This window comes from Megalopta genalis, chromosome 1 (genome assembly GCF_051020955.1).
Source record: "Megalopta genalis isolate 19385.01 chromosome 1, iyMegGena1_principal, whole genome shotgun sequence".
Lineage (NCBI taxonomy): Eukaryota > Metazoa > Arthropoda > Insecta > Hymenoptera > Halictidae > Megalopta > Megalopta genalis.
Genome location: NC_135013.1, coordinates 17,551,365 through 17,567,881, shown reverse-complemented (window position 1 = coordinate 17,567,881; position 16,517 = coordinate 17,551,365). Strand labels below are relative to the sequence as shown.

The following is a 16,517-nucleotide window of genomic DNA, read 5'->3' as shown; positions in this document are numbered from 1 at the left end:
GCATAATTATCTGTTAATCCGTGCTAGGTTTAACAAGGAAGAACATTCGAATATCCGGACTTTTTAGCTTTCGAGAACAGTCTGCCTCGGTGTCTGTTTTATTTCGAGATCACCGTTTCGAAATACAGTCTCCCTTACTGACGCTCAGATTGTCCACTAAAATGGACAATTTTTGGAAAAGGAGATACGATTGTTCGAGCCTTGCGGCTCATTTTTTATGGCTATCGATTGTCAACAACTATAAAAACGAGTTGCTAGGCTCAAATAATCGTGTCTCCTCTTCCCAAACTGTCTATTTTTCTGCACAATCTGAGCGTCAGTAAGAGAGACATTGCTGTACTTATTTTTTCCGTTCTAGGTTTAACAACGAATGCATAATTATCTGTTAATCCGTGCTAGATTTAACAAGGAAGAACATTCGAATACCCGGAATTTTTAGGTTTCGAGAACAGTCTGCCTCGGTGTCTGTTTTATTTCGAGGTCACCGTTTCGAAATACAGTCTCCCTTACTGACGCTCAGATTGTCCACTAAAATGGACAATTTTTGGAAAAGGAAATACGATTGTTCGAGCCTTGTGACTCGTTTTTTATGGCTATCGATCGTCAACAACTATAAAAACGAGTTGCAAGGCTCAAATAATCGTGTCTCCTCTTCCCAAACTGTCTATTTTTCTGCACAATCTGAGCGTCAGTAAGGGAGACATTGCTGTACTTATTTTTTCCGTTAATCCGTGCTAGTTTTAACAAGAAAGAACGTCCGAATCCCCGAACTTTTTGGCTTTCGAGAACAGTCTGCCTCGGTGTCTTTTTTATTTCGAGGTCACCGTTTCGAAACATAGTAATGTCTCCCTTACTGACGCTCAGATTGTCCACTAAAATGAACAATGTTTGGAAAAGGAGATACGATTGTTCGAGCCTTGCGGCTCGTTTTTATAATTGTGGACAATTTATAACTATAAAACTAAACCGCAAGGCTCGAATAATCATGTCCCCTCTCCCCAAATTGTCCATTTTCGTGTGGACAATCCGAGCGTCAATTAGAGTGACATTACTGTAAGCTCTGTCGACGTCGCGCGCGTGCGTGTCATTTTTCGAAAAACAGCGCTGCGTTTCGGATCGAAGAATTTGGCGCGACTCTTTCGTTAAAAGATCGACCAGCCAGTGTCGCGTTTGTTCAATTTTAACTGGTACAAGAGGCTGCTCGCAGAAGCCGAGCGACGTGGCTGCGTCGTCCGGGCCCGAGTTTTCGCGGCGGTATCTCTGTCGCGGCTTATTCGCTCTATAAAAACGTCGCGAAATCTTTCGATCCGAACGCCGGAGCCGGGCTTATCATCGTTATCTTGCGCGCGAGAGATCAATTGACGGTAGACTTTCCGCGTCGGACTAATTGCAAACACGTCGGCGCTGCGCGTCTTTCCCGTGACGCGTGGAACGTGAAACGTAACGATTCGTTTCGGCGAGGTAGCGCTATAATTCTATACACTATGTATATATCACGGAACGAGAATCTTAGCGTGGTTCTAAGGATCGTCGCGATCGAGTCCGAAGAGCATCCTGCCGCACAGTGTCACGGATCCACGAAAACACGAATTAAATTAAAGTTAAATTTTCAACCTTTTTGGAAATGCATGAAACTTTAAATACACATTCTTAGATCCATGAATTAACATTTCGCACGTTGCGAGTTGCCAAAAGTCGCCTCGAACTGTGTTTCAAGCGATTTGACGATGAAACGTCTAATCAGATTTTATTCTTTACATAATTCAATTTTTGTTTAGGTTTCATCCAATTGCATCCATTTTCTGTATGATCGAAGAGCATACTTTTAGCTACGAATCTCAGGAGCGATGAAGGTATAAACATAATTTAACTCATTGAAATCGTCTTTTTTTCTAAACCCTTTTTTCTCGATTTCGTTTTTGCCTTGATTAGAGCTACAAGGTGGAATTCACGCTAAGTCACGATGAATCTTGCAGAAAGGTGCTTGGCAGACCCTACGGAAAGTGTCCGAAGAAGAATTTTTTGCGTCGGCTCGCGTCTGCAGAAGTTACAACGATTTATTCGTAGCCAATGCGTGAAATACCGCTCTGCGTCGAACCAAACACCTTCGCATCGATTTATTTGTCCCGATATTTCGCGAGGGTTTAAAGTTATCGAAAATATGTTCCTACAAAAGTTGTTCGGTATAGAGAGGGACGTTGGATGATGCAAACAATATTCCTACAGGTGTAGTGGTGGGGGAGATATCGAAGTCTAATTAATATTCTTAAATGGGATCCTGTATTTTTTTATCCATAATATAATAGCGTTTGTTGAGACGAATACAATGATCTACAACATGATACCATTCCATGTGGTGAAAGGATGTAAATAATATAAATACGAGACAGATGAGCGCAAGTCGCTAACTGATCTCTACGCGACAGTATTAGGTATATTATAGAAAAATGGTTATATTATATTAGAATATTGTTTATGTCATACCTCTTCATACCAATCAACTTTTAACTTAGGAATATATTTTTGAGAGCTTTAATCCCTCGCGAAATATTCCACCGAGTCTACTTAAACGAATCACCCTGTATGTTCCGTTCCTCAACGGAGTTTTTCTTTTATATATATAATATAATATAATATAATATAATATAATATAATATAATATAATATAATATAATATAATATAATATAATATAATATAATATAATATATATAATATAATATATATAATATAATATAATATATATAATATAATATAATATAATATATATAATATATATAATATAATATAATATAATATATATAATATAATATAATATAATATAATATATATAATATAATATAATATAATATATATAATATAAAATACTGAGATATATATATATTTTTTTTTTCTAAAAAACTGTACCCCAATATATGTAAATATTTTTCTTATTTGTATATATATATATATATATATATATTTTTTTCTTTTCTAAAAAACTGTACCAATATATGTAAATATTGTATAAAAATTACACAGTAATACTTACTGTTCTCTCCGATCGACGTTTTAATATCGATTGGTACAGATACTTGAAAATCTGAGAGAAACAAGGGTAAAAATTTGAATAATCGATCAATTAAACAAATTTTAATCATTTATAAAGGTAAAATTTTTTCATTTTCGTCGTACTAGAAAAGCAACGTCGCAATTGAACTGTACGATTCAAAAAACTGCCCTAAAACTGTTTCAACTGTTTCACAACGAAAGACGCGTACATAACAATACTATTCATTTAGCTCGTGTTCTCGGGTATCAGTTCCACCGTGCGCCGTCCTCGAAATCAGCTCGAGCCACGGATCGCGAGTAAACTCTCTCCGAAATTGGCTCGCGATCGGGCCGCGCCGCCGAGTCTAGTCCACGTTCGCTTATCCGCCGCGAAAGGTTTCAGCCGCTCGAGGCCACTCTCGTTCGTCCGCGATTTTTATTTCGTTATCGTCCACTGTCTTCTCGCCGGCATTTACCCTCTCGGTTTCGGCCGGCTAAATAACAGGGTGCGACCACTGTGTGCCGCCTCAGAGCGGCCTCGAGAAACCGAAATCTCTGGCTCGACCGTAATTACAGGAATGCTCTCTCTCTCTCTCTCTATCCGCGCCGCGCTCTACGACTTTGTAACATCTTTGTAGACAAAGTGGCCCGATCTTTTTCGGATTTCCGCGAACACCGTCGACGACCATTCAGAATGCCGCGTTCGTAATTCCACGACGATTGCCGGAGTCAAATATGTATGTATGTATGTACGTAGCTCGCGGTGTTGCGCAACGGCCACCGATCCGCGGCACCGCTAATTAGTCTCAATGATTCGCTATGCGGCGAGCTCTTGCGTCTCTTTTCATCGATGCCGAAAGTCGTCGACGAAGCACGCGCGATCGACAATTTGAAAAACTTCTGGCATTCGTTTCGTAGGCGAGGCGCGCGACTCGACGCGACGCGACTCGACTCTCGTTCAAGACAAGGCGCGTCGTCGCTAACGCGCGCACTGTTTTTAAACTCTAATAATCTCGAACGATCGAAACTGTGAGATTCGGCGAAATCACAATCGAGGAAGGCACTCGCGGACGGCGACACGACTCGCGCAGCGATCGACGGGGATCGTTTTACAAGCGACGAGAGCCGAGCCGGTTTACCGCGATTAAAGGATCGAATTCGCGGTAAATTCTGTTCGAGTGGAAGACGTCTGGGGAAAGGCACTATATCATCGCTGGTACGATCGTTAGCCGCGACAACGCAATATATTATTATTTCTATCGGTGTAAACGTAATCGTTAGCGCTATTATTGCTACAATTTATTACGCTCGCTATTGGTCCCGGGCACTGCGGGAGTTCGCCGCAGATTCAATGGAATGCGCGTGGAATGTCACAATTGGAAAGAATTCGGGATCGCGATCGTTGAAACGGTTCGTTGCCGTGTACCGACGGCCAATTTATGTACAACGATTCTCGAATTATACGTATATAAGAAGGCGCTCTCGACGGAAGACGCGTGTCTCTCGGTGGCTTCGTGTTTCGCTCGATGGACAAAAATCGCTGATTTCGAAGGCCTACGAATTTTAAAGCGCTCCTGTCATTGGCGTAACGCGTTTAATAAATCTCGCGATCTCGTCGTTGTTCGGTCGATCGACGATAACAAACCCTAACAGATTAACCGGTTAGCTGTGTTCGACGAGTATACTCGTCACGGAGAAGCGTCAGTATTTTGTGTCACGAGGATACACGTCGCGCGTAAAAAGTAGCGACCATTGACTATTTAAATTGTAATTTTAGCGAAAAGAAGAACATATTCTCGAATTTTAAGACGTTTAGAATATCCAATTCTACGCGCCAATCCTACGCGAAGGTGTTTACATTGTTGTAAAAATAAGATTAGAGAAAGAATCACGATGTCGGTGTTCGACGTGCGAAGTGCCATTACAGTAATGTCTTCCTTACTGACGCTCAGATTGCGCAGAAAAATGGACAATTTGGGAAGAGGAGATACGATTATTCGAGCCTTGCGGCTCGTTTTTATAGTTCTTGACAATTCGTAACTATGAAAACGAACCGAGAGGCTCGATTAATCCTATCTTCTCTTCCCGAATTATCCATTTTCGTGGACAATCTGAGCGTCAATTAGAGAGACATTACTGTAATATTTCCTAAAAGAGGTCAAACTGGATGTCACATTAGGAACGCATTCCTCGAATCTGTGAATTTGCGTACTTTTACTTTCTCCTTTGTTACGAAGGTGCGGAATTTTCTTCTCCCGTGTTTCCCAGTGGATTGTGAAGGAATACATATTTTAGTTTTTAAACTTGTGTTCACTTTTAATAAAAGTGTATCTATAGACCGCTGTTTGCTCCATGAGCACAGTAAATTCTCCCTAATTGACGCTCAACTTGGAGACAACAATGGACAATTTTGGAAGAGGAGATACGATTAATCCAGGCTCGCGGCTCGTTTCTATAGTTGTTGGCAATCGGTAACTATAAAAGCGAGCTGCAAGGCTCAAATAATATCTCCTGTTCTCAAATTGTCCATTTTTGTGCACAAGCTGAGCGTCAATTAGGGAGAATTCACTGTATCTGTAAGAGTTTTCTATCGCGCTGTTTTCTATTATGCGATACTCATTACCGCGGTAATACCACGCATAATCCATCTGCGAGCGCCGATAGAAACAGCATGTCTCGCGAGAACTCGCGAAATGAAGCTTCCAACGTCACTTCACCTTCCACCGTGATAAAAGCACACCCTTTTTGGAAAGTACAAATGCTCGATCACTGTTACTCTGTTGAATATTTAAGCAAGATCTTCGACGATTGTTCGAGCCTTGTGGCTCGTTTTTTATGCTTATCGATTGTCAACAATTACAAAAACGAGCCGCAAGGCTTCAATAATCGTATCTCCTCTCCCCAAATTGGCCATTTTTCTGCACAATTTCGGCGTCAATTAGGGAGACATTACTGTATGTATCGTTCCTTGCTTTGCCAAATACAGTAAAGTCTCCTCCCTAATTGAGGCTCAGATTGTCCACAAAAATGGACAATTTGGGAAGAGGAGATACGATTATTCGATCCTTGCGGTTCATTTTGATCGTTACGAATTTTCAAGAACTATAAAAATGAGCTGCAAGGCTCGAATAATCGTATCTCCTCTTCTCAAATTGTCAATTTTTGTGGACAATCTGAGCGCGAATTAGAGAAACATTACTGTATTCTTTTTATAGTTAGCGATCGGTTTATAGTTAGCATTACTTAGCTGTTGAGCTATAAAAATGAGACGCTTTCTAAATTGTCAACTTTTGTGGACAATCTGAGCGTCAGTAAGGGAGACATTACTGTACCACTCTACAGCAGCAATTTGAATTTTTAACTGTTACAAGTATTCGATCTTTCCTCCGTTTTCCGTTTATTAAGTATGCGCTATATGTTAACGGTAAATGAACAAGTAAATATCGGTAAGGAAATGGTTAATTTTATCAAATAAAACCATCTTTTCGATTCAATATTTTAACAGCGACATTTACTCTGTGTTCGACAAGTATACTCGTAATCGCTCGATCCTCGCGACATGTACAAAGTGCGTGTTCTTAAAATGCGACGTCACAGCTAACTGGTTCAAACGGACATTTAGGCCCGACCTGGGCCCGGTCCGACGAATAAATAGAAATTTGGTGGACGAGCGCGCGCGCGATTCGCGATCATAAGAGGAACAACAACAGCAACAAGTGAGAAGAAGACTTTTGTCGCATGCGGAACGAAACACGAGCGTGAAACGAGGAAAGTTCGCGCGCGGATCATTGGTCGTTCTCGTTCTCGTCGTTGAAGTAAAGGGAGACTATCGAGTGTTTTTTGCAGAACGCCCACCACCAGCGGAACCCCGAGAGACCGTTGAACACGAACCCGGGCTCGCGCTTCCGTCGCAGCTTCTCGACGAAGTTTAGGATCGCGTTCAGGGACTTTTTGGTGCGGCGATTGTACGGGCTGACGCTGATGTCGCAGCAGAACTCGAGCACGGCGGTCTCCTCGCTCGAGTTCAGGCCCGCCTCTTCGAGGACCATCATTCGCTTCGTCTTCCCGAGGATGTTGTCGTACAGGGTGCCTTTCGGTATCCCGTATTTGGACGACGCCTGGGTGAATCGCATCTTCTGAGTGACCACGGCCTCGATCGCTTCCTGGAGATCGTGCCGCGTCCACGTGGGCGCCTTCAGCTTCAGCAGGGTCGTATAGTCAGCTAGAAAACAGTGTCACGGATTTCGACTTTTTGTTTAGGCGATGTTTCAGGCGGTACGGCCATCTGTAACGGCCTCTGGCCTCTCTTCACGCAACTCGGATCCGACGATCTCGAGACCGGGATGGATCGGCCTACATCCTACGGACATATTTATCCCCTTCGTTTATCTCTGATCACTTTACATCTCTTATATATCTCATAGCTTTTCCCGGCAACCACCCCGCAACCCGCCACCACCGTCTCTCATTTCCTACGCGCACCACCAGAGATCTCTGGATCCCCGTTTGTTTACTTCGGTTTCCGCATTCTTTTCGCCGATCTCGTCGACCTTTTCCTTCCTCGCTCGTACACCTTCACGCCTACGATCCCGTCCGTCTACTCCAAGGAAATCTGCGTGGACAAACGGGCGGAAAGGGAGGGGGGCCGCGGTACACCGGTGAGACGACCAGGCGAACCAATTCTCTCTAATCGTCCTTGGATCTCGTTCGTTCCCCCGATCCGTTTAACCTGCGATTCCGTTGCGGAGGAACCGTACGTCTGCCCCGGAAAGTATGCGCAGTTCGAATCGAAGACCGTCGAGAATGTTCGAAAGAAGAAGAAGAAGAAGAAAAAGAAGAAGAAGAAGAAGAAGAAGAAGAAGAGGAATCGCGAGGTTGCATCCCCGCCGGGCGGCGCACACCTTGTTAGAAGCATCGATCGTTAGGTGGAAATTAGGATCGCGTTTCGGTGTCCCTGGGTGTTGAGAAGAACGCGCGAGAGGCCTCGATTCGTCGAGGCAGCCAGGTCGGAACAACCCTGAGTAAAGGAATCGTTACGCGGAATATGCTGTGGGAGTCGAGGCGCGTGGGAGTCTGCAGAGACGAGTCGGCTCCTTGGGCGGCTGGAATCACGAGCACGTTATCGGCGGCGCCATTAACGGCCGACCTCGCTCGGTTGTCTATCTAAATTGCTTTCTATATTAAAGCAACGCGCGTTCTTCGGCTTCGTTATTGCCGGGATAACGGCAAATGCGTGTTCCACGGCTCGCATCGCTCAACACCTTTTTCCGCTCGGTCTTCCCGCGTTCTCCTTCCGCGGCTGTCTCTCTCTCTCTCTCTCTCTCTTACTCTCTCCCTCACTCTCTCTCTCTCTCACTCTCTCTCTCTCCTCTTGCTCTTCTTCGGCCAGGGTACGATACGCTGTTCCCCGTCGGGCTCGGTTCAGCCGTGTCGTCTCACCGTTTACTCGCCACCTTTAGTCGTCGCTTTCCTCCCGTTTCTTCTGTCCCTCGGACCGCCGATCGCTTAATCGTCCGTTGGCTAACCCGGGAAGAAGGGGGGAATCGGTCGACGTTCGTGGTGAACGGGAAACGATCGCGACCCGCGGCGATGTCGCGGCGACACTTCGAAAGCCGCGCGGAACCGCCTCGACGGGACCCCCGGGGACCGAGGGTCCCGAGGAGACGGCCCGGGCTCGAACGCGTTGTATATCTGAAATGCGCTGTCGCGACAGCTGCTGGTAGACAATTAGGTAAACGCGGGGAGCTTCGAACAACTTACCTGCTATACTCGACGTGGAGGCTCCGAGCCAAGCGTGGGATGACTCCAACAACTTGGCCTGCAACAGAGAAAAGAGAAAAGAACGGTTAGAGACTCTGCGGCGCTCGAGGGTGTCGACGGGGCCGAAAGTCTAGCTTCCGCCTCGAGGGGATCGGTCGTAAACGCGAACGTTCCGCCGCGGGTTCGGGCGGACGCGGGACCCGGGTCGCGGGGTGGGCCCCCTTTCGGCGCTTGAAAGGGTTAAATTGGAGACGGAGGGGAGGAAGACAGCTCGGCCGGAAGAAGATGCTCGACCGGCTCGGCGGTAGGGAACGCGCGGTTTCCGGAGAACGGAGGCTCGTGTCTCTGTCGACAACTTTACTAATATGCGAGGTTTTCCGCGTCTCTAGAAAGGGGTTGCGAGACGCGCCGAAAGCGCAAGACACACGCAAAGTTGGCTCATTTGAAAAGTTTTCGTCCGCGGTCTGACGCGGCTCGCTCGCGATTTCCGCAATACGGAAGGTCCCAGCCTATCCCGAGACTTCTCATATAGAGCGGATCGTTTTCAGGAGCCGGCCACTCGGCTGACTTTTCAAATTAATTTTTAAGGGCCGAACGTAACCCCCGCCCCGGCTCGTTTGATCCACGCACCTCGATCCTCTCTATCCTCTCTATCAGACACGGAAACCCCTTCCCATTTTTTGTTCCCGACGGAATTTCGACCGCCTCGCCCGTATGCGCCGCGCCGCGCCGCTTCGAGCAAAGTTTCGAGCCGAGCGCGCCGCCTCTCCTTTGATTTTTTTCTCCCCACCACCCTCGGGTCCCAGGTCGGGCCTTATACGTTTACGAGCGCGCGTAGATTTCGCGCGACAATAGAAACATGGCGGCGGCGTAAGTGGCAATAATACCGGGCGAGAGATCTGTAATCGGCGAGAGAATAGGCATAACGTATAGACAAGGGGGCCCACGAACGTCTTACGCCGCGCGGAGAGCTGTTGCGGTCGCGATGAATAGGCCGCGAGAAAAAAAAAATGAATTGCGGAACAAAGGCCGCTCCGCGAACAGAATAGACTCTTATTCTACGAAGAGTTCGAATTCGTCGTCCGACGCCTGGAGTGCCCGTTGCGAAAGAATGCGTCCAGATGGAGCCGTTCCAGTCAATAATACTTATAATAGTAATTGAAGGTGCGGCCGCCGCGCCACGCGATCCACGATGCTCCGCGGAACCTTGAATAAAGAAGATAAGGTCCGCGATTGTGTCCTACGTTCCATCGAGATGACGACGCCTCGCGTATTCGCATGGCGGTCACGCGCCTATGGCGAACGACGAGGCGGGACGAAGCCGGATGTACGGATCCCCCCGTCGCGAATCATGGGACACCTTGCCGTGCTAACTGAAATCTGGACCATCTTTTGCAGATCGTGCTGATGTCAGGAGTCAAATTTTCGGAAACGTATTTCGGACGAATTCTTTCGACAATCGCTCGGTCGACGACGCTAATCGTCGGAGACTAGTTTCGTTGAATGTACAGTAATGTCTCCCTAATTGACGCCGAAATTGTGCAGAAAAGTGGGCAATTTGGGGAGAGGAGATACGATTATTGGAGCCTTGCGGCTCGTTTTTATAATTTTTGACAATCGATAAGCATAAAAAAACGAGCCGCGAGGCTCGAACAATCGTATCTCCTCTTCCAAAATTGTCCATTTTTGTGCACAATCTGAGCGCCAGTTAGGGAGTTACTAACTGAAATCTGGACCATCTTGCAGATCGTGCTGATGTCAGGAGTCAGAATTTCGGAAACGTATAATATATAACGCTAATCGTCGAAGACTAGTTTCGTTGAATGTACAGCAATGTCTCCCTAATTAACGCCGAAATTGTGCAGAAAAGTGGGCAATTTGGGAAGAGGAGATATTATTATTGGAGCCTTGCGGCTCGTTTTTATAATTGTTGACAATTGATAAGCATAAAAAACGAGCCACAAGGCTCGAACAATCGTCGAAGATCTCGCTTAAATATTGAACAGAGTAACAGTGATCGAGCATTTGTACGTTCCAAAAAGGGTGTGCTTTTATCACGGTGGAAGGTGAAGTGGCGTTGGAAGCTTCTTTTCGCGAGTTCTCGCGAGACATGCTGTTTCTATCGGCGCTCGCAGATGGATTATGCGTGGTATTACCACGGTAATGAGTATCGCATAATAGAAAACAGCACGATAGAAAACTCTTACAGATACAGTGAATTCTCCCTAATTGACGCTCAGCTTGTGCACAAAAATGGACAATCTGAGAACAGGAGATATTATTTGAGCCTTGCAGCTCGCTTTTATAGTTACCGATTGTCAACAACTATAGAAACGGGCCGCGAGCCTGGATTAATCGTATCTCCTCTTCCAAAATTGTCCATTGTTGTCTCCAAGTTGAGCGTCAATTAGGGAGAATTTACTGTGCTCATGGAGCAAACAGCGGTCTATAGATACATTTTTATTAAAAGTGAACACAAGTTTAAAAACTAAAATATGTATTCCTTCACAATCCACTGGAAAACACGGAAGAAGAAAATTCCGCACCTTCGTAACGAAGGAGAAAGTAAAAGTATGCAAATTCGCAGATTCGCGAGGAATGTGTTCCTAATGTGATATGCAGTTTGACCTCTTTTAGGAAATATTACAGTAATGTCTCTCTAATTGACGCTCAGATTGTCCATGAAAATGGACAATTCGGGAAGAAGAGATACGATTAATCGAGTCTTGCGGTTCGTTTGCATAGTTACGGATTGTCAACAACTATAAAAACGAGACGCGAATAATTGTATCTCCTCTTCCAAAATTGTCCATTTTTCTGCACAATCAGTTAGGGAGCGTCAGTTAGGTTTGCGCGACATTACGGAAGAAGAGAGGGATAATCGCGGTTCAGATGAATCTGGATCACATTTTGTATCGTGCCGATGACAATAGGCTTTCGGGAATGTATTTTTGGCGGAGCCTTTGTGACGATCGGTCGGTTAACGATGCCGATAATCGTCGAAGACAAGTCGTTCAAGATCGGTCGGATGCATTCGGTTTAGGCGACGTCGCGGGAGGGGAGGGGGAAAAGGTGCAGCGGAATAACTGCGGTTACCTTGAAAATCGACTAGACGGCGAGCGATCGGTTCCCGTGGCTGCATTATGGCGTTGTAAATTATTTAGACATCTTATCGGAGCGGTTCCGCGAGCAAGGAAAGCTGCACGCGCGGCTCGGGAAAACCGCAGGAGGAGCGACCGGTGTGCATCGGTGCACCGAGACGCACACGACAGGGAAATCGAGTTTGCCCGAGCGCGGGGACACGAGCTCGGGCCCCGAGTTCATCGTGCGCACACACGCCGCATCCTGTCATGCGTGCATTTTTCATTGTCTCGTGTCTCCGTCCCGCTGTCGGTCCGCCCGTTTGTCCGTCCGTTCGTCTGTCTGTCTGTCTGTCTGTCTGCCTGTGTCGCGAGCTGCGCCTCGAACCTCGAAGAATGCGCGTCCCCGGTGCACGCGACAAGGCTCTTTCGCGCCATTAACGAGGAAATTGCTGTTCGCATTCTTCCGATTTTTTTCTCTGTCTTCTGCCGCTCGGAAAGAAAGTTGTCGCGCCGATTCGGGCGAACGAAATACTCGGGGGAGGGCCTCGCGACGCCTGACCTGTCGCTACCGTGTCATCGTAAATTCACGAGCGCCGTCGTTATCGAGTGGCCTTACGTTCCCGTAACTTTGCATTTTCTATTGGCCCTGTTGCATCGATTTGAAGGTCCGGTTAACTACTCGAATTTGCAGCGGTTTATCCAGAGGTCCCGTAGCGTCAATTAGTTTAGTGGTAAAACGCTTAAACCGTTCGCAAAAATTACGTACGGTTATAATAGAGAATACGTTTACATCAGAAATAAACAATTTATGACAATTGGAGATGTGAATTTCACTTCTTTGCATTTCTAATATTTATAATTATTTTGTGAATTTAGGGTATTTGTGGCATCGTTACGAACAGTTTCAGACCAAGTACGTTAATTTTGATGTATTGGTTGAACTAAACTAATTGGTTCAACTGGCCGGAACTAAACTTCTTCTATGTGCAGGATATAGGATTGCCAAAAGACAATAATTATGCCAAATTTAGGGCATTAAAAAGTAAACCGAAGGTACAAAATTGTTCAGGAGAAGTTACTGCACTAACACACTGTGAAAAAAGAACGAATGACAACACCGCTGAGCATAATTAATTAACGTTAATAGTTAATCTTCAAGAAACAATTAATTATGTTTCGCAGTATTGTAATCTATATTTTAAATATGACGTCGACGCACTAGACTTTCCCGAGCAATTTCCGTTCCCTTAGTTTATTTTCTTATGTCCTAATTAATATTCTTCGGCAATCCTGATTAAGATATAATACAAAACGATAATATAATAAATAACCTATTTCGGCAAGCATATGCAAGAGATCTAGTTCAGTCGCTCATCGAGGTAGTAGCGCGCCACGATCCACGAAATGCTCATTTCTTAAAAATCCCTAAATAGACGTAACCATGGCAATTTATCGTATAAAATACGCGAGCAGCCGGGAATATTTTCGGCCGAAAAATCCCGCGTATTTTGGTCGAAAGCGACGAGAAAAGAAAATAGACGCTCGGTTTCCAGTATTGCGGATAATCGAGTACGCGGAATAATTGCGTTATACCTCCATTTTCTTCTTCATCATCGTTTCGACGAAAGTCGGAGGCTTCCTCTGATCATAGACCATGGTCCATCTCTCCTCCTTCGTCTTCAATCTCTCTCTCTCCTCTTTACTCTCGCTTCTCCATACTTCTCAGTCCATTTCCTAGTCTCTTCGCTTTCCCTACTCGGTTCCCCGGGCCTCGGATTAAATCGCGATTCGATTCGCGGCACAAAAATCTCGTAATCGCGCGAACGGAGCCCGGCTCGTCGTCTTGGCCCCGGCTCGTACCGTTGCATAACCGGCGGATAGGTTGCATCCTTCGCGAGTCGCAAGTTCACCGGCCCCGGTCCGATCTCCGTATCGGTTGCATCGTTCGGCCGTAACGGCCCTCGAAACAGACGAAATATCGTCCCTATTTAGAACCGAACTTTCGATGTTTTACATTACAAGACGACACGGAAGTTTGATGGGGGGCCATTTTTCGGGCGAGCTCGGAACGTTAAACGTTACAAATGGCTCCGCGCCGGGTAACAAATGGCGGCCCGCGAAACTTCGCCCGTGTCTGCCGCTAAGTAGCGGTTTCCGAATCTTGTCGTTTTTCCGCGGCAGCGGAGGGGAGGCGGGAGCGCCCGGACGAAAAACCCGGAGGAAAGTTTCCTCCGCGAAAGTTGGCTGTCGGTGGGTCGCGCGAGGAAACGCGCTCGGGAATGTCGCGGAGGTAATCCTGGGAGGCAAGACACCCGCTATTTTTCACGGATTCGCCGTGAAAACTGCTCGGCCGCGGCGCAATTCCCCAGATAACCAGCGGGGGGGAATCGCGAGTGCGGACGAAGAGCGAAGAGAGCCGCGAGAAGAGCGGAGCGGAGAGCCGCGAGAAACGGCGACAGACGAATAGCCGCGGATCCGCGGAGGGCGGCGATCAACAAAAGTCAGGATAGACGCGGGCGAGCGAGACGGCTGGCCTAATTAAGAAGGGCTTCGAATTCACGGTTTCCCGGCCGTTCTCACGGAAAATCCCGTGAACCTTCTGCCGAGGAGAATTTACGAGGCAGTCGTCTATCGTTGCTAATTCCTGCAAATATTTGCCGGGCAAGGATATAGGCGTGGGCGGAACGAGTAGGCGTCGGACGCGCGCGGGGGGGAGGTTAAACGAAGGCGAAAGAGAAAGGGAGAAAGACGGGGAGCGACAGAGAGCGAGAGAGAGAGAGAGAGGGCGCGCTCGGATGTATGCACGGGGATTTGCGTGAACGCGACGGGACGAGGACGAGAACGAGGACGAGGACGAGAACGAGGACGAGGACGAGGACGGGGACAAGGACGAATGCTAGTCGACGAGCAGGCTCGTTCTCTCCTTCACCGGTGCCACAGACGCCCCACCGACGTCCCACCGACGCCCCACCGACGCCGTCGACGTCGTCGAGGCTCCCGTCGACCGGCTGGAGTTTCACGCGGCAGAATGCACCGCGCCACGGCAAATTTCTAATCAGATTAGCGCGGATTAGCAAAGTTCGTTTGTTCTAATGAAATTCGTCTAAATTAATGTCGGAAGAGGGAGCGCCGTCGGAGGAGGAGCAGCGCCGGGATCGAGAGCAACGAGCGGCGCGGAGGACCGAGGGGGGAAACAAGAGGGCCGGAAGCGAGCAGGAGGAGTCGGCGAAGAAGCCTGGATGAATCGTTCGAACCGTCCACACCTTTTCCCTTCTCGGTCCTCGAAGGGCCGGCTCTCTCTCTCTCTCTCTCTCTTTCCCTCGTCTCGAGCTCGGCGAACCTTTCGCGGCGTCGCCCGCCGACCCTCTCGCGGATCGAGATCATCTCGTTTCATCGAGAAGTGTCGGCCCGGGGAAAGTCGCGGGAGTGGCTCCCGGTTTCGGTCAACCCTAAAGGGCAACCCTCGAGCCAGGGAACCGAGACAGAGTTCCCTTTCTCGGGAACCGCGTTGTTTCGAGGGAGACAACGGTGTTTCGTGCGGAGAAGACGGGTCGTTGAACCGCGGCGTGAAAGTGCTTCTTCCACCTTCGAATTCCGGTAACGACCCGGCAAATCGAAGAGAACCAGTTGCGCCGGAAAAACCGGTGGAAAGCCACGGCCGATAAAGCTTTCGTTCCGTTGCGAGGCAAGCGGACGAAGCGAGCGGAGACGAAGCGTGACCGTGGCCTACAGCACGCGGCGCCGCGGCGGGAAAGGAACAGCGGCGAGAAGGAGGAAAAGACGGCGAGGAATTCGGAGCACGTGCTCGGCTAATTGTCGGAGAGACGCCGAGAGAGAGAGAGAGAGAGAGAGAGAGAGAGAGCGGCTCGCGCAAAAACACGAAAGCGGCGGGCCGCGAATCCGCGCGCACGCGGGGGGTTACGGGCCGCGGCGGGCCACGCGAATGGGCGCCACCCGGAATGGGCACGGGAGAGACGGGTGACGGGAAACGGGAAACGGGAAACGGGACACGGGACGGTGGTGTTCGAGGACACGCGATCCTCTCCTCGTGCAGCGCACGCACGCGCTGATATTTTATTCACCGATATCGCGCTCCAACTATTCCGCCGATAGTCGACCAGTTGCCGCGCTTAACTTTCCCTCCTCGTTCTGTCGCTCGGAATTTCGTTCGGACCTCGCTCCTCCTGTCACTGGCCGCGCGGCAAACGAATACGGACGACGCGTGTTTTATTCATCGGTACACACGGGCCGCGACGAAAACATCGCGATCGACCTGCGGGATCGCTCTCTCTCTCTCTCTCTCTCTTTCTCTCTCTCTCTCTCTCTATCGAATTTCGAAGAAATATGGCAATCGCGGGCGGCGAGGTTGCGGCTCGATCGAAATCGGCGTGAAAATTTCATCGGGCGAGAAGCTCGCGCGACGCGTCCCGCGTCTCGAGATCCGGCAACGGGGAACGAACGACGCCGGGAAACCGCGCGCGGAAGCGAGCGGACACGTGCGGCGGAACGTCGAATTATTTACAATTTACAGGAGTAATCGGGCCGAGTATGTTGATGCGGCGAACAGAGGAGCCGGTGGCGAGGCGCGCGCGCGCGCGCCGTTGACGCATTGACTCGTCATTATCGCTTAACGAATCGTCCGGTTC

The 16,517-nt window shown here is 48.1% G+C and overlaps 1 protein-coding gene across 5 annotated transcripts in view; it reads right to left on the bottom strand.

Annotated features, from left to right (window-relative positions):
• The window catches only part of LOC117222825 (protein bric-a-brac 1), a 264,300-nt gene that overhangs the window by 15,212 nt on the left and 232,571 nt on the right, over positions 1 to 16,517 (bottom strand). For 4 of the 5 annotated variants that reach the window (XM_033474779.2, XM_033474800.2, XM_033474789.2 and 1 more), the window contains exon 2: positions 8,789 to 8,846. In XM_033474779.2, coding sequence (XP_033330670.1) covers positions 8,789 to 8,846 — 58 coding nt within the window. Of the gene's footprint in view, positions 1 to 2,998; positions 7,251 to 8,788; positions 8,847 to 16,517 lie in introns of those variants that run through there. The other variant, XM_033474820.2, reaches the window with a different exon arrangement.